The sequence below is a fragment of the Microcaecilia unicolor genome, chromosome 6 (genome assembly GCF_901765095.1).
Source record: "Microcaecilia unicolor chromosome 6, aMicUni1.1, whole genome shotgun sequence".
Taxonomy (NCBI): domain Eukaryota; kingdom Metazoa; phylum Chordata; class Amphibia; order Gymnophiona; family Siphonopidae; genus Microcaecilia; species Microcaecilia unicolor.
Genome location: NC_044036.1, coordinates 223,211,989 through 223,231,193, shown reverse-complemented (window position 1 = coordinate 223,231,193; position 19,205 = coordinate 223,211,989). Strand labels below are relative to the sequence as shown.

Below are 19,205 nucleotides of genomic sequence, written 5' to 3'. Positions count from 1 at the left end.
TATCATATCACCCCTGTTTCTCCTTTCCTCCAGAGTATACATGTTCAGGTCAGCAAGTCTCTCCTCATACGTCTTGTAACGCAAATCCCATACCATTCTCGTAGCTTTTCTTTGCACCGCTTCAATTCTTTTTACATCCTTAGCGAGATACGGCCTCCAAAACTGAACAAAACACTCCAGGTGGGGCCTCACCAACGACTTATGCAGCCTGGACCACTGTCCTTCCACTTCTCGTACGTCCTCCCAGCCCATCAGCTCCTTCCTTAGGTATTCCCCCATTTTACTAAAGTCAGCATGCTTGAAATCCAGGACTTTGAGTTTTGAGTGGCCACCCTCCTCTTCAGCCGTCATATCAAACCAAACTGTTTGATGGTCACTGCCGCCCAGATGGGCAGCCACTCGGACATTTGACATGCTATCCGCATTTGTGAGCACCAGATCCAGCGCCGCTCCCTCCCTCGTGGGTTCCATGACCATTTGTCTGAGCAGAGCACTTTGGAAAGCATCCACAATCTCTCTACTTCTTTCCAATTCTGCAGACGGAACCTTCCAATCTACATCCGGCAGATTGAAATCTCCCAGCAACAGCACCTCTCTCTTGTTTCCCAACTTTTGAATATCTGCGATCAGGTTTTTATCTAATTCCTCCAATTGTGTCGGAGGTCTGTAGACAACACCCACGTGGATAGAGGTTCTATCCTCTCTTTTTAAGGCGATTCATATCGCTTCTTCCTTTCCCCAGGTCCCTGTCATTTCAGTCGCCGTGATATCATTTCTCACATATAAAGCTACTCCTCCACCTTTACGACCCTCTCTATCCCTCCTAAATAGATTATAGCCTGGTATGTTTGCATCCCATTCATGGGAACCATTGAGCCATGTCTCTGTGATTGCAACAACGTCTAAGTCTGTCTCCAACATCAGGGCTTGAAGGTCATGAACTTTGTTGCCAAGACTGCGAGCATTTGTGGTCATCACTTTCCATTTACATTTCCTGGTATTTGTTTCAACATTTGTTGTTTGGGTGTGTTTTTTGTATTTGGGTACCTCCAAATCTTTTTGTTCTACCTTAATTTGTTTTGCTGTTTCTTCTGGCTCAGTTCTATTTTTAGGAACCTCACAGTGCTTTAATGGAGCAAAATAATTCTGTAGGGGTAACACTTGTGAGGGTGTATGCCTCTTTGTCACATGACGAAGTCTGCCTGAGCCTACTGTGAACCATCTATTCTTACGTGGTTTTATCCTTTGAGGCAGTGTGGTGTGAATTTGTGCAGTCTTAGAAGTTGCTTTAAGTGCATCTAATTCCTGCTTTAATTTACTGAGCTCTTGTTTTAAACTAGCGAGCTGATGACAGATAGGACAAGCCTTAAGTTTCCAGATGATTGGCCTTGAAACTAAAGCTCCACAATTATTACAGAGAATAAAAGTCATCCTGATTTGTTGGAATGGGTATGAATAGGTATTTTATGATGGGGCTTAACAGTGTGCAAGATTAACTTAACTCCTCAGCAATTTGAGACAAGTTGTAATTTGGGTGGAGTTAAGTTGTGATAAGTAGTGTAATTAGAATAGGGATTTAGGAAGTGTCAGTCTTGGGGGGGGGGGGGGATGAGGGGTAGGGTGGGTGGGTTTAAACCTAAACTTGTGGAATGTGTTTGCTGTAAAACCTATCTTAGGCCTGTATTATGCCTCTTTTCTACACAGCTGATTGGGACAAGGGGAAGACAAGGATAGAAGGTAGAGATGTGCAAAAAAACCACAGTTCTAGGGTAGGAAAAGCCACAAATATAGCCAGCAGAAGTCTTATCTGAGTTTCTCCCAGCCAGAGACCAGCAACACAGCTCCCAGTTCTCTCCACAGAAAACACATTTGTGCTTTTAAAATGGCTGCAGAAAAAACCAGGTGAGATGGGGTGGGGGAGGGAAGGAGCTCAGCACACTTGGCAAAAGAAAGATTTCTAATACTTGCTGGCAGTTTGAAATCAGAAATCTAGTTTTCAGATAGTAGTTTGGCGGTATTCATTTTGGTATCGGTTCACTTTGGGCTGCTAGTAGGCCATATTTGATAAGGTGTGTGATGGGATTTTGTGCCTTGGGCTGGAATCTGGTGTTATCTGACTTACCTGACAGTAAAGAACAATTATCTGGCAGACAGACCGAGTCAAGCCTTGGTAGACCTCTTTGGCACCTATCTGTACCACAAAATCCTCCAGTACTGTAGCAGGTTTAGATCACATAGCAGCAAACTAGCCTCAGATGCCTTTCTCCCTGATTGGTGGGAAGAGCCTTCTGTACGCTTATCCTTTGTGCTGAGATAGTGCTGCATAGTTAAAACTACTGTTTAGTACTTAATCCAAAAAGTGTAACTACTCAAAAATAGTTGGTAGTTGCCCAGTAGTTAAACTACATGTAAGTAGTTAATTAATAAGTAGTTTAACTACTTATTAATTAATTTAAGATGCACTTAAAGCAACTTCTAAGACTGCACAAAATCAAACCAAATTCACACCACTGCCTGAAAGGATAAAACCACCTAAGAATAGATGGTTCACAGTAGGCTCAGGCAGACTCCGTCATGTGACACAGAGGCATACACCCTCACAAGTGTTACCCCTACAGAATTCTTTTGCTCCATTAAAGCACTGTGAGGTTCCTAAAAATAGAACTGAGCCAGAAGAAACAGCAAAAGCAAAAGAAATTAAGGTGGAACAAAAAGATGTGGAGGGACCCAAAAACACACCAAAATATCAAATGTTGAAACACATACCAGGAAATGTAAATGGAAAGTGATGACCACAAATGCTCGCAGTCTTGGTAACAAAGTTCATGACCTTCAAGCCCTGATGTTGGAGGCAGACTTAGACGTTGTTGCAATCACAGAGACATGGCTCAATGGTTCCCATGAATGGGATGCAAACATACCAGGCTATAATCTATTTAGGAGGGATAGAGAGAGTCGTAAAGGTGGAGGAGTAGCTCTATATGTGAGAAATGATATCACGGCAACCGAAATGACAGGGATCTGGGGTAAGGAAGAAGCGATATGGATCACCTTAAAAAGAGATGATAGAACCTCTGTCCACGTGGGTGTTGTCTACAGACCTCCAACACAATTGGAGGAATTAGATAAAGACCTGATCGCAGATATTCAAAAGTTGGGAATGAAGAGAGAGGTGCTGTTGCTGGGAGATTTCAATCTGCCGGATGTAGATTGGAAGGTTCCGTCTGCAGAATTGGAAAGAAGTAGAGAGATTGTGGATGCTTTCCAAAGTGCTCTGCTCAGACAAATGGTCATGGAACCCATGAGGGAGGGAGCGGCGCTGGATCTGGTGCTCACAAATCCGGATAGCATGTCAAATGTCCGAGTGGCTGCCCATCTGGGCGGCAGTGACCATCAAACGGTTTGGTTTGATATGACGGCTGAAGAGGAGGGTGGCCACTCAAAACTCAAAGTCCTGGATTTCAAGCATGCTGACTTTAGTAAAATGGGGGAATACCTAAGGAAGGAGCTGATGGGCTGGGAGGACGTACGAGAAGTGGAAGGACAGTGGTCCAGGCTGAAAGAAGCTATAAATAGGGCCACAAACCTTTATGTAAGGAAAATAAATAAAAGCAAGAGAAAAAGGAAACCGCTATGGTTCTCCAAGCAAGTGGCTGAGAAAATAAAGGCTAAAGAGTTGGCGTTTCAGAAATACAGAAAAACTCAAGACGAGGAACACGGGGAGGAATACCGGAGGAAACTGAAAGAAGCCAAGAGAGAGATACGTCTGGCGAAAGCACAAGCGGAAGAACAAATGGCTAGAAAGGTAAGGAGGGGTGACAAAAATTTCTTCAGGTATATTAGTGAAAGGAGAATGACTAAAAAGGGAATTGTGAGACTAAAAGATACTGCAAACCGCTATGTAGATAATGATGAAGAAAAGGCAAATTTGCTAAATAGATACTTTTGTTCTGTTTTTACTGAAGAAAATCCGGGAGAAGGACCACGATGGACTGGCAAAAGTTCATTTGAGAATGGAGTGGATATAGCACCGTTCACGGAAGAGAGTGTGTATCAACAACTAGAAAAACTAAAGGTGGACAAAGCCATGGGACCGGATGGGATCCACCCCAGGATATTGAGGGAGCTTAGAGAGGTTCTGGTGGGTCCTCTTAAATTTATTTGTTTATTTATTTGTTTAATAAATCCTTAGAAATGGGAGAGGTTCCGAGGGATTGGAGGACGGCGGAGGTGGTCCCTCTTCACAAAAGTGGTGATAGGGAAGAAGCTGGAAACTACAGGCCGGTAAGCCTCACTTCGATTATTGGAAAAGTAATGGAAGCGATGCTGAAGGAAAGGATATTGAATTTCCTGGAAGAAAATGAGTTGCAAGATCCGAGACAACATGGTTTTACCAAAGGGAAATCGTGCCAAACAAATCTCATTGAATTCTTTGATTGGGTGACCGGAGAATTGAACCGTGGACGTGCTATAGACGTAATCTACTTAGATTTCAGCAAGACTTTTGACAAGGTTCCCCACAGGAGGCTCTTAAATAAACTGGATAGGCTGAAGATAGGACCCAAAGTGGTGAACTGGATTAGGAACTGGTTGACGGACAGGCGCCAGAGAGTGGTGGTGAATGGAGTTCGCTCGGAGGAGGGAAAGGTGAGTAGTGGAGTGCCTCAGGGATCGGTGCTGGGGCCGATTCTGTTCAATATATTTGTGAGTGACATTGCCGAAGGGTTAGAAGGTAAAGTTTGCCTATTTGCGGATGATACTAAGATTTGTAACACAGTGGACACCCCGGAGGGAGTGGAAAACATGAAAAAGGATCTGAAAAAGCTAGAAGAATGGTCTAAGGTTTGGCAATTAAAATTCAATGCGAAGAAATGCAAAGTGATGCACTTAGGCAGTAGAAATCCAAGAGAGGCGTATGTGTTAGGCGGTGAGAGTCTGCTAGGTACGGATGGGGAGAGGGATCTTGGGGTGATAGTATCTGAGGATCTGAAGGCGATGAAACAGTGTGACAAGGCGGTGTCCGTAGCTAGAAGGTTACTAGGCTGTATAGAGAGAGGTGTGACCAGCAGAAGAAAAGAGGTGTTGATGCCCCTGTACAAGTCGTTGGTGAGGCCCCACCTGGAGTATTGTGTTCAGTTTTGGAGGCCGTATCTTGCTAAGGATGTAAAAACAATTGAAGTGGTGCAAAGAAAAGCTACGAGGATGGTATGGGATTTGCGTTACAAGACGTATGAGGAGAGACTTGCTGACCTGAACATGTATACCCTGGAGGAAAGGAGAAACAGGGGTGATATGATACAGACGTTCAAATATTTGAAAGGTATTAATCCGCAAACAAACCTTTTCCGGAGATGGGAAGGCGGTAGAGCGAGAGGGCATGAAATGAGATTGAAGGGGGGCAGACTCATGAAGAATGTCAGGAAGTATTTTTTCACGGAGAGGGTGGTGGGTGCTTGGAATGCCCTCCTGCGGGAGGTGTTGGAGATGAAAACGGTAACGGAATTCAAACATGCGTGGGATAAACATAAAGGAATCCTGTGCAGAAGGAAGGGATCCTCAGTAGCTTAGCCTAGAATGGGTGGCAGAGCTGGTGGTTGGGAGGCGGGGCTAGTGCTGGGCGGACTTATACGGTCTGTGCCGGGGCTGGTGGTGGGGAGGCGGGGCTAGTGCTGGGCAGACTTATACGGTCTGTGCCAAAGCCGGTGGTGGGTGGCAGGGATAGTGCTGGGCAGACTTATACGGTCTGTGCCAGAGCTTGTGGTGGGAGGCGGGACTGGTAGTTGGGAGGCGGGGATAGTGCTGGCCAGTCTTATACAGTCTGTGCCAGAGCTGGTGGTGGGAGGCGGGGTTGGTGGTTGGGAGGTGGGGATAGGGCTGGCCAGACTTATACGGTCTGTGCCCTGAAGAGGACAGTACAAATAAAAAAGTAGCACATAGGAATTTATCTTCTTGGGCAGACTGGATGGACCGTGCAGGTCTTTTTCTGCCACCATCTACTTTGTTACTATGTAACTACATTTTAAGTAGTTAACAACAAAAAACCTCAGTTGCATTTTAAAATTGTCCTTTGCTTACTTACTAACATCCCAGCTAGTACAGTTTTCTTGTGATATAATATCTTTGGTTCTGTTACAAGTGATTGGATAAAATGGGAAACTAAATTTAGGTTACTACTTTTTTTTTTTTTTGTGGCATAGCTAGTGTTTGTTGTTGATTTAGGAATCAGTTACTGTTTAAATAAGCCAGAATGAATAGTTTTAATAGTGAGGTAATTTTATGAGAAACCATGATTGAAAAATGATAAACTGGATGAGAAAAATTTTGTTGAACTGTAAATTCTGTGTACAACATCAGATCGGTGGCAGTATCACTTTGCTTTACCATCTGGGCACAGTTCCAAAATGAAGACCCCATTTTATGCACTCTTACAACATTTCTGTCCTATTTTGTCCACCTTTCAGTTAGGTCTTAAAACCTTAGATGTTCAACTCTATCTGGTAGCCACCACTGTCATCTTTAGAGAATGGCTATCTATCCTGAGAGGGCTCACAAACTTAAAACTTTCTTTGAAGGACCCTCTTCCAACATGGGATCTCAACGTTGTCCTAGCCAGGCTCGTGTAACAACCATTTGGACCTCTGAGAACAGAGTCAATGAAACATCTTACCTGGAAAACAGTCTTTTAAATTGCTTTAACAATGGTGAGAAGAGTAAGTGAACTTCAAGCCCTAGTCTATTATCCTCCATACACTCAATTCTTCCACAATAGAGTGTTTACAGTCAGCGGCGTAGCTAGGTGGGGCGCAGGGGGAGCAGTCGCTCCCCCAGATTTTTGAAAAAATGGCGCATATGCGCCATGTGCCAGTAACTTTCCCTGCCGCCTGCCACATAGTCTTGTCTTGCATCTTTCTCCGTTTCTTCTGCTTTCCGCTATCTCCCGTCTGCGTCGTCATTTTTACTGCCCTGAAGCGTTCTCCCTCGGCACCGGCGATTCACAATCAGCCTTCTGCCAGTGTCGGGGCTTTCTCTTCAGGCGCGTCTCGCTCCCACCTCTTCGGGAAAGAGGAAGTTGCTTTAGAGTAGGCAGGAGTCTGGGACACGCATGAGGAGAAGCCCCGATGCTGGCAGAAGGCTGACTGTGAATCGCCGGTGCCGAGGGAGAACGCTTCAGGGCAGTGAAAATGACGACGCAGATGGGAGACAGCAGGCAGCAGAAGAAACAGAGGGAGAAAGATGCAAGCGTCCGGGGGGGAGAGCTGCCCAAGCAGGTTTGTTTAATAGACGAGTGGAAGTGAGCCTTTATAGTCCAGTATGTCTTGTAAGCAAGGAAGCCAATTTGGTTAATGTTTCCACTCCTTCGCAGCCGTCATCATCATTGCCTTCACCCCAAACAAAACAAGCAAACTTATGAGCTGCTACATCCACGAAAACTGAGATTGGATAGGGACACAGAGGGATACTATTGGAAAGTACTATGTACTTATGAGTAGGAGAAAGGGACACAGAGGGGCACTACTAGAAAGGGGGGGAGGAAATAGGGACACAGAGGGGCACTACTGGAAACGGGGGGAGGAGATAGGGACACAAAGAGGGCACTATTGGGAAGGGGAGGAGGAGATAGGGACACAGAGAGGGCACTGTTTGAAAAGGGAGGAGGAGATGGGGACACAGAAAGGTAGTGGCATTCCTGGGGGGGTGCGGTCCACCCTGGGTGCACGCCGCTGTGGGGGGGGGGGGGGGGGGGCGCGCGCCTGTCCTCCGTTCGTTTCATGCTTCTTCTCTGCCCCGGAACAGGTTACTTCCTGTTCCAGGGCAGAGAAGAAGCATGGAATGAATGGAGGACAGGCGCGCGCGGCACCCCCCCCCCCCCCCAGCGGCGTCCGGGGGGGTTCTTTCGCAGGGGCTATGGCGCTGCACCGGGGGGGGGGGGCGCATCGGCGATCCGCCCCGGTTGTCAGCCCCCCCTAGGAACGCCACTTCAGAAAGGGCACTGTTGGAAAGGGGGGGGAGATAGGGACCCAGAGAGGGCAGTATTGGAAAGGGGGGGGGTGAGATAGGGACCCAGAGAGGGCACTATTGGAAAGGGGAGGAGGAGATAGGGAGACAGAGAGGGCACTATTGGAAAGGGGAGGAGGAGATAGGAACACAGAGGGGCACTACTGAAAAAGGGAGGAGGAGATTGGGACACAGAAGGGCACTACTGGAAGGGGGAATGGGGATATGGGGACAATGGTGAAAAAGGGTTGAGATGGGCACAAAGAGGTTTGTGGAAAATCGGGAAGATGGTAACTCAGGGGTAATGCTGGAAAAGGGGGGAAGATGGGGACACGGCAATGTTAGAAATAGGGAGACATGTGGACACCAGGAGGAGATGTGGAGACCAGGAAAACTTGTGCTGAAAAAGGGGGGAGATGGGGAAACAGGGCAGATGCTGAACTTGGGGGTATGGTAGGTACAAGGGACAGAGAAGGAAGATGCTGGACAGGACAAATAGTGGTGCAGAGGAAAGTAGGATGGTGCACTTGGAGACAGAAGAAATGTCAGATGGGCAGGAAACCTTGTAAAGGCAGAAGAAACAGAGAAAAGTAGAAAAGTGGGACCAAAGCAATTGGAAAAAATAAATTGTTCTAACAACAGTAGAAGAAGGTGTTTTATTTTGAATTTGATATTAGGAATATGACAGTATTTGAAAATGCACATTTCTGATATCTTCAAATTAGCAACCCTGCAGGGTTCCGAGTGCATTTTCTTAAGTCATTTTGGATGTACTGCAGCATAGATTTTGATGGGTAGAATCAGGGACTGCAAATCCCACATGAATGTGGGATATGAGTTCACACTAGGGCTGGTTGAAAAATCTCCCTTCTGGAACTTGGCAGCTCTATACATAGCTATTTGATAGTGGGGACATAAAATGAAAGATCAGTGCCAAATACATGTAGAGAAGGAAAGGAAGAAGATGAGAGAGAAAAAATGGAAAGTTCAGCTTGGAAAAGAATTTGTAAGGCTGACTCATGGAACATGGAAAAAAAGACTGGGACCAGCCAAATTCCCAAACAACAAAGGTAGAAAAACATTGATTTTATTTAATACTTTGTAAGGACTGAGATGTACCTGCTTTGTAAAATGTATATTTTTTCTATTTTTATTTTGCAAAGTACGGGAGAAAATGCTTTTCTGTTTCTTTTTACCAGTATTGCGCTGTTTATAGAGTCTGGTTTTCTTGGGCAGAGAGGAGGGGGTCTCTATTTCAACTTTTGTTGTTGTTGGTTTTTTTTTTTTTTGTGGCTCCCTATTCTGTATTAGATTGGTAGGATGGAATGTTGTCACAGTTTGGGTTTCTGCCAGGTGCTTGTGACCTGGGTTGGCCACTGTTGGAAACAGGATACTGGGCTAGATGGACCTTTGGTCTGATCCATTATGGCTACTCATGTTACATGAGGTTCTGTCAATGTTCTGCATGTGCGACGAGGTGAAGAATACTGCTAGCATGTAGTGTCTGTATAGAAATGTGTAACAGTGCAGCTTGTTCTAGTTTCCCAATAGTAGGTATATTGGTGCTCCAGAACCCATTGTAATACATATAGCACTGTCTTTTCATAGGTGGGTTAGGGCTGTTATGGAGTGGTAAGTTTTGTGTTCTAGGGCAGTGTTTCCCAAGTTGGTCCTGGAGTACCCCCTTGCCAGTCAGGGGTTTCAGGATATCCACATTAAATATGCATGAAATTGATTTGCATATACTGCCTCCATTACATGCAAATCTTTTTTTTATTTTAATATTGTTTTTATTGGAACTTTAGTAATTATAACATCGGCATAACTACAACTGAAAATTCAGGAACAATAAACTGGGCTATAATCTAGTACCATACATGTGTATATCCATAGTTCCAATATTTTCTCACATTTATATCCCCCATTCCCATTACCCTCCCCCCTGCTCTTTCCCTCCCTCCCTCCTTTCCTGCTTACATAATTTATGCTCGATTTTGTCTCCTTTCCTCTTGTCCCCAAGGCAGTCTATTCAGCACTTGACTGCACGCTCGAGGCGATATCTTGTTTATATATGGCCCCCACACACTCAGGAACCTTAACTGACGCTTAGGTGTCAATCGCGCTCCCCTCGCTTCCCAAAGCATGAGTTGGTGTAGCTTATTTCTTCAGTACCAGAAAGAGGGAGGTATGTCCAATATCCAATGATTTAAAATGCACTTTTTCCCCACTATGCAGGATTTGCTCAGAAATAAATGTTCCCCTCGTGTACCTGCCTCCCAATGTCCTGGAATACTCAGCAACATTCTCTCAAATGTGATGGCTATTGGGTATCCCAATATTTCTCTCATGCAATTACCTATTCTCCACCAAAAAGCTTTGATAGGCCTGCACTGCCATATGCAATGTATTATGGTCGCATATCCCTGCTTGCATTTTAAGCAACTATCTGAGGACGTTACCTGTGCATGGAAGGCCCGTCTGGGAGAGAAGTAAGCTCTATGTATAAGTCTATACTGGCATTCTTGCAATTCTGCGCTGTGGACAATCTGTGGTATTCCCGTCAAGGATTGGTTAATGTGGCATTCCAAAATTGTGCGCCTCACTTCCCCACTCCACTTCTTGGCTACCTCGGATACTTGCCTTTCTGGTTGCCCTTTCCCTAATTCCTTGCAGAACCATGAGACTGAGAGTTGGCCGACTGCATCACCTTCCATAAATTCCCTAATTTGCCTCCCAAATTTAAGTGACACCTCCCTTGCATGAAACTATACACATAATGCTTTATCTGATAATAGGCCAAGGTCGCTGCTATCCCCCCTGAACATCTTTGATGGAAGTCAGCCTTTGAAATTAAGTTACAATCTGTCTGGAGGAAACTAACAGCTCTACGCCCTGTTCCTGGAGCTGGCGAAACACTGCATTCTCCATGCCTGGTGTAAAATCAGTGTCTCGTTTTGTCAACCTCAACAGCAAGGCCTGCAATACTATCATGCGGAACAGCTGAATCCGGGCCATTAGTGACAGAGGCAGCATGGACCACCGCGAAAATTGCTCTTTTGTGTCCCTTATCAACTTGGTGGTGATTAAATTATAATTCTGCCCAGTATCCATTGGGAGTTGTAGCCCCAAATATCTAAAGGATCCCTGTGCCCAGCGTAGTGGGAGCCTCTCTCTCCACTCTCTTTTAAGCTTGTCTGTGCTGGCTAGCGCTTCTGATTTCAAGAGATTCAACCGGAACCCCCAAAAATTCCCATACTCCTCTAGGCTTTCCATGAGATAGGTAAGGAATGGCTAGGCTCTGTAATCAACACCAGCAAGTCATCCGCGAAAGCCGCAGTCTTAAAGTTATATTCTCTGACCGCAGCCCCTCAAACATCTACATTATTTTGGATCTCTCTCAGAAGCGGGTCCAGTGCTAAGATAAAAAGAAGAGGTGATAAAGGGCAACCTTGCCTTGTGCCTCACCCAATCGTGAACCAATCAGAGTGTAGGCCATTTGCATATATCTGTGCCTTCGTTCGACGCCGAGAAGAAGCCCGTGATACCATACCTTTGTAGTACTTCAAACAGCCAGTGGTGGGAGGCGGGGCTGGTGGTTGGGAGGCGAGGATATTGCTGGGCAGACTTATACGGTCTGTCCCAGAGCCGGTGGTTGGGAGGCAGGGATAGTGCTGGGCCTGAAAATATACGGTCTGTGCCCTGAAAATGACAGATACAAATCCAAGGTAAGGTATACACAAAAAGTAGCACATATGAGTTTATCTTGTTGGGCAGACTGGATGGACCATGCAGGTCTTTTTCTGCCATCATAAGTACATAAGTAATGCCATACTGGGAAAAGACCAAGGGTCCATCGAGCCCAGCATCCTGTCCACGACAGCGGCCAATCCAGGCCAAGGGCACCTGGCAAGCTTCCCAAACGTACAAACATTCTATACATGTTATTCCTGGAATTGTGGATTTTTCCCAAGTCCATTTAGTAGCGGTTTATGGACTTGTCCTTTAGGAAACCATCCAATCCCTTTTTAAACTCTGCTAAGCTAACCGCCTTCACCACATTCTCCGGCAACGAATTCCAGAGTTTAATTATACGTTGGGCGAAGAAAAATGTTCTCTGATTTGTTTTAAATTTACTTCACTGTAGTTTCATCGCATGCCCCCTAGTCCTAGTATTTTCGGAAAGCGTAAACAGACGCTTCACATCCACCTGTTCCACTCTACTCATTATTTTATATACCTCTATCATGTCTCCCCTCAGCCGTCTCTTCTCCAAGCTGAATAGCCCTAGCCTCCTTAATCTTTCTTCATAGGGAAGTCGTCCCATCCCCGCTATCATTTTAGTCGCCCTTCTCTGCACCTTTTCCAATTCTACTAGATCTTTCTTGAGATGGGGCGACCAGAATTGAACACAATACTCAAGGTGCGGTCGCACCATGGAGCGATACAACGGCATTATAACATCCTCACACCTGTTTTCCATACCTTTTCTAATAATACCCAACATTCTATTCGCTTTCCTAGCCGCAGCAGCACACTGAGCAGAAGGTTTCAGCGTATTATCAACGACGACACCCAGATCCCTTTCTTGGTCCGTAACTCCTAACGTGGAACCTTGCATGACGTAGCTATAATTCGGGTTCTTTTTTCCCACATGCATCACCTTGCACTTGCTCACATTAAACGTCATCTGCCATTTAGCCGCCCAGTCTCCCAGTCTCGTAAGGTCCTCTTGTAATTTTTCACAATCCTGTCGCGATTTAACAACTTTGAATAACTTTGTGTCATCAGCAAATTTAATTACCTCGCTAGTTGCTCCCATCTCTAAATCATTTATAAATATATTAAAAAGCAGCGGTCCAAGCACAGACCCCTATGTAACTATGTTACTATGTTACTCTATCAAAGGCCTTCTCAGCGTCAAAGCTTATAAGCATGGCTGGCACCTTTTCTAGTCTAACCTCCTCCAGGGCAACCCATATTCTTCTCATGTTCTTAGCTATCACCCTCCAACGGAATCCCGCTTGCGAGTCCATGATCAAGGTTGGTAAGTACATCACTAAACGATTGGCCAAGATCTTTGCCAAGAATTTTAACTCAACATTCAACAATGAGATTGGCCTATACGAGTCCGGTCGATCTGCTGGTTTCCCCGCTTTGGTAATACACTTATTTGGGCTCTGTTTAAATATTGTGGCATCTGCCCCTGTCTTATGGCCTCATTAAACATAGCCACAAGCAATGGGCTTATTTCTGTATTTAGAAGTTTATAAAATTCATTTCTCAAGCCATCCGGCCCTGGGGCCTTCCCCAATTTATTCCATCTGATTACTAATTCCACTTCCTCCTCAGCAATAGGTGCATTCAGCACTGCTATATCCTCTTCAGCGGCCCTTGGTAACTCCATACTATGGAGATACATCTCGCTAGGTCTCACTAAGTCTTCCACATGCAAATCTTTTTCATGCAGATTCATTGTGGATAGCCTGAAAACCTGAATTTCAAAGTGTCTAGCCCTATTTGAAAGTAGGCTCAGCCACTCTGGTCTCTGGTGGCCCTTGTCACCCAAAATAAAAATCCTGAAGACAAGTGGTCTACACATCCTGTAGAGTCACCTCACAAACAAAAGCCCATTTGATTTAAACAAGGTGCCTAGCAGTGGAAGGAATGTGTATTCTATTCCTGAGGTGATGGTCACGATTTGAATATTTTTACTTTGTAATTAAGAAGACAGGTTGCCTGCTCTGGCCAGTCCAGAGACCTCTTCTGCGTCCTACCTCCTGATGTAATTTACTGTTTCCTTGTAGGCAGGACGCAACAGAGACAGCCTGTATTAATCAGTGCCCGCCACAGCCCTTGAGCAACAGCACAGACACTGCTGTCTAGCTGACACCAACCGGCGCCTATTTTATAAAAGTCTGCTCCCCCTGAGATCAAAACCTGGCTAGGCCTCTGCTTACAGTACCTTTAGTCATCCCAAGTTTCTTTCCAGAGTAGTTTTGAAATTCCATCTGAACCAATCCATGGTCTTGCCTATGTTGCTTCCTCCATTTCACTCAGGCTGAGTCCTTTCTTCTTACCCTGGACTGTAGATTAGTTTGATGGAGATAATAGAGCAAAGCTCAAGACCATCAAAAATCTCAGCTTTTTGTCACATATAACCACAATCTGGCCTACCAGCTCCAAAATGAAAACATAACATAGTAACATAGTAGATGACGGCAGAAAAAGACCTGCATGGTCCATCCAGTCTGCCCAACAAGACAACTCATGTGTGCAACTTTTTGTGTATACCCTACTTTGATTTGTACCTATGCTGTTCAGGGCACAGACTGTATAAGTCTGCCCAGCACTATTCCCACCTCCCAACCACCGGCTCTGGCACAGACCGTATAAGTCTGCCCAGCACTATCCCCGCCTCCCACCACCGGCTCTGGCACAGACTGTATAAGTCTGCCCAGCACGATCCCCGCCTCCCACCACCGGCGCTGGCACAGACCGTATAAGTCTGCCCAGCACTATCCCTGCCTCCCAACCTCCAGTCCCGCCTCCCACCACTGGCTCTGGCACAGACCGTATAAGTCTGCCCCGCACTATCCCCGCCTCCCAACCTCCAGCCCCGCCTCCCACTACTGGCTCTGCTATCCAATCTCGGTTAAGCTTCTGAGGATCCATTCCTTCTGAACAGTATTCCTTTATGTTTATCCCACGCATGTTTGAATTCCGTTACCGTTTTCATCTCCACCACCTCCCGCGGGAGGGCATTCCAAGCATCCACCACTCTCTCCGTGAAGAAATACTTCCTGACATTTTTCTTGAGTCTGCCCCCCTTCAATCTCATTTCATGTCCTCATGTTCTACCGCCTTCGTATCTCCGGGAAAGGTTCGTTTGCGGATTAATACCTTTCAAATATTGAACGTCTGTATCATATCACCCCTGTTTCTCCTTTCCTCCAGGGTATACATGTTCAGGTCAGCAAGTCTCTCCTCATACGTCTTGTTACGCAAATCCCATACCATTCTCGTAGCTTTTCTTTGCACCGCTTTGATTCTTTTTACATCCTTAGCAAGATACGGCTTCCAAAACTGAACACAATACTCCAGATGGGGCCTCACCAACGACTTATACAGGGGCATCAACACTCCCTTTCTTCTGCTGAACTCCAGCAAATTGGATTTCAAACTGCATTTCCTTTTGCTACATGCTAGCAGACACCATAGGCAGGGCGTATAGGGTCACATCAGCTATGGGTTAGCTGTGTCCATAGCAAAGCTCAGATTAGCTTCTATTGCTAACATTTGCAAAGCTGCCACTTGAGCTTCAACTCATGCCTTAGTCACTACTGCAACCTTTGGCTAAGCAGTTCTGCATAACTTATTTTATATACTGACTGCTTATCTTCCCATGTTTACCAATCTTTCACCCATTTACACTCTCCCGGGTCACCAAGAAAAAAATAATAATTTTAGCTTGGAGTTGAACTTAGTGTGCCTACATTCCCCTGCCTTGTTTGCAGAGAAAGCTAAGTAATTTTCCTGTACTAGGGGTTCTGCAGAGGAATGCAGCTACATTCATCCTCCCTCCATCCCATAAAAATAAAAATGATATAGATATAGACTGGGGAGAAAGAGGGAGCCCGAGGTGGTATGGGAGCAACCACACATGCTCAGAGAGGCCTCTGAGCTTTTAAGGAAACGCTGGCACACACGGCACTGTTGGATGATGTCCACCTTAGAGTGTGACTGAATTCCTCTGTGGTCTACAGTGTGCAACTTTACTTTTCAGTATTATGAGATCTTCTTAAGCTTGATTGTTTAATGCCCACCTTCTTAATTTGTGGACTCCTTTTAGCATCCCCAAAATAGCTTTTCAATTCATTTTGAAAGAGGACATATTTGAAATTGGTTGGATATGGAAGATCTTTCCCTCAACTAAGGAGCTTAGTGTCTTGTTTTCAGCTAAGACAGTGGAGGTTGAAGTGGCCTGCTGAAGGTCAAAAGAACTGTCAGATAAGTGGGACTTTCCAGAACCACTATTTGCAAAAGAAAGAATTATTTGAAATTCATACTTTTAAGACTTGTAATTATTTACATTACAGTGAAGCATGCATAATTAGTACTTTTATTTTACTTATATAGCTTTTGTTTTTGGCATTCTATGTACTTTTCTATGGCATTTGTCTTACAGAACATTGAACTAAAGGTAGAGGTGGAAAGTCTGAAGCATGAGCTACAAGAGAAGCAAAACTTACTCATCAAAGCTTTGTAAGTTTTTATAAAATGCACCATTGAAAATTATTGGGTTGTACAGCAGTGGTTCACAAACCAGTCCTGGGGGAAACACCAACCAGTCAGGTTTTCAGGATATCTGTAGGGGTGAGAGCCACTGTCATTGGTGTATTTCAGAGATTGACTACATGCAGACCTGTTCTACAGAATTCAAAGGTGCAGTGCTAAGACTCCAATAAAGCATGAACTTTGCTGTGACTTTTGCCACAGCTTTCACTTCAGAAGGAAAATACATGTGTTCTTATTTTGCTGATGCAAGGACAAAGGAATGTGGGCAGTCGTGACGAGGACTTTGGTCAGGTCAACCCATTGACTAAATTTGGGGAAAATCCTCTAGAAATAATGTCACAAGACATTTCTCTGGTCAATTTAGTCACAACAAAGTGCACCAACCAGTCATCTGTCATGATCATATCAGACTATCCAATATGTTGCTGATATCAAAATGATATGAAAGAAGGCACTTGATGTGGCAAGAAACATCCATTGATGACAATGAGGACAACAACCTATCTTAACTCATCACCATTGAACACTGCCTACAGTCCCTGCTGCTCCCAAAGTGACGGCTCCTCGATCCTGGTTGTAAGCTAAGCTCTGTAATCACTTGCAGGTAACAGATGACACTTATTTTTGTGTCTGAAGGAGGTGCGTGTTTGTTCCAGTTAATATCTGGTTAGTGGTCATTCCAACATTTAAAGAACTAATATTTCACTTTTAGTTTGTGATAATTTTTAAAAATTTCTAAGTGACTTTTATATTCTAATTATTTTTGTCTTCATTTACTACACAGTCCAGTAGGGGTAAGTGTGAATTACTGGTCATTCCTACATATTCACAGTGAATATTCATGAGAGAGATCTGCATGTAGTAGAGTAGGTGCATGAAAACCTAACTCATGAATATTCATTGTGGCTATCCTGATAAGGACAGGTTTGGGAACTACTGGTGTACGTTGTTTCATGTCGTTTTTTTTTCTTCTAACTTTGTTTATTGAAATTTTAATGAGCATTGTTTATACAGAACCAAACCCTAATATCAAGAATACTTACAAATTCAAAAAATAAACAATAGCTAAATATACTTTAGCCAATTGTAATCCCAATCTCTATTACCCCCTCCCCCCCAAATGCACCAATCCCATCTGTACATGCGTTGAAAGAGGTATAAATCTGGTAAAGTATAAAATATAAGAGAACCCACATCACACATTCTGCCTACCCTTGAGCAGCTTACTCCAAAAACGGAACTTACAGAGACAATGTAACGATGAAGAAAGAGGTTATCCCAAACCTTAAAAAAAAAAAAAAACATACAAGCATGTGCTTTGATACCACCTGAGGAAAGGGGCCCTGTCTTTTTGGAAAACAGGCAGCTGGCCTGTCCGTTGTGCCATGAGTTTACTAAAATAGTAAGCCATCCACAAAGCTCTCTTCAGTTGGGGCATCTGTGGAAGTTCCACGGTTCTCCAACATTTTGCTACCTCCCACCGAAGAACTGCTAAACATGGAAGGAGTACCCTCTTCACATCCGGCATGGCATCCGGTACCACATACAGCAAAAAAAGATCAGGGTCTGCTAATATAGGAAAGGCAACCATGGAAGATAAATTCCCAGCCCAGGTCTTCCAAATAACCCAATACACTCCCACCAGATATGGAATGTGCCCTGGTACTCACATCCCCTCCAACAATGTCCCTTCTGATTGGGCAAAAATTTAACCATGGTCATAGGAGACCGGTACCACCAGTATAACGATTTCACCCCATTCTCCAACAAATTTGCTGAAATGGTAAAGCGAGCCATATTGACATAGACTGACTCCCACTCCAGTGTCGTCAGTTCATGGCCCAAGTCAGTTTCCCACTGTCTAATAGAGAGGTGTGGTAGTGGTGTTAGTACACTTTTAAAGGTAATCAATAGAAATAAAACAAAACATGGAAAAGAAAATAAGATGATACCTTTTTTTTTTATTGGACATAACTTAATACATTTCTTGATTAGCTTTCGAAGGTTGCCCTTCGTCAGATCGGAAATAAGCAAATGTTGGTAGATGACAGTATATATGAGTGAAACATCAAAGCATTTCAGTGACAGTCTAACAGGATGGGGGTGGATAGGTGAGAGACAGGGAGATATGCATGGCACCCTCCTGTCTCCATGCATATCTCCCCGTCTCTCACCTATCCACCCTATACTTTGTAATTTACAGAGTATAATACCTTGCATTTTAACAGATCTCTAATAAATATAAAAGAAAATAGCATAAAATAAAATAAGTACAGCCTGCATTCACACTCTCTATACATAACCCAGACCTCATGCAAACCCTAATCAGACAAGACAGTTGAAGGTAGTGTACTGTTGACTTTCATAATCACCCCCTTCCCTATCATCAAGCCGATCAATCCATAGACTGGTGGGTTGTGTCCATCTACCAGCAGGTGGAGATAGAGAGCAATCTTTTGCCTCCCTATATGTGGTCATGTGCTGCCGGAAATTCCCCAGTATGTTCTCTATCTCAACAGGTGTGTGGTCACACAGCAGTAGCTCTGGCTAGGTCTCCAAGCCTTATTGTTTAGGTTTTGTTGAGTACCTGGGGTTGAGGGCTCTTCGTGAGCAAGTGCAAACCTGGTGGTGCCAGGTCCCTCCATTTCTCCCCCCTCCCGCTGACTCCGTAAAAAAAAAAAAAAAAATTAAAAATGTTCAAAAAGGACGTCCATTTGCAGCTGCTCACTGGAACAAGTCGTTGCTGTTCGGAGCAAGAAGCAGGTAATTTTTACCTTTTACTAGTGGGCAGGGGGTTCTCCCGAACGGTCTCCACGTGGATATGGCCTCGGATGGCAAGGGCGCGAAAAGACGCTCCCCGGAATGCGTTCGCACGCCTAGCGGGGGGCTCGAAGGTAGTCGCCCTTTTTGGGCGC

General features: G+C 44.7%; 1 protein-coding gene across 1 annotated transcript in view; it reads left to right on the top strand.

Moving 5' to 3' along the window:
• The window catches only part of LOC115472221 (CDK5 regulatory subunit-associated protein 2-like), a gene marked incomplete in the record, with an annotated part of 793,551 nt that overhangs the window by 209,913 nt on the left and 564,433 nt on the right, over positions 1-19,205 (top strand). Inside the window, 1 exon segment of the mRNA XM_030206415.1 lies at positions 16,181-16,257. Within this exon segment, the coding sequence (XP_030062275.1) occupies positions 16,181-16,257 (77 nt within the window).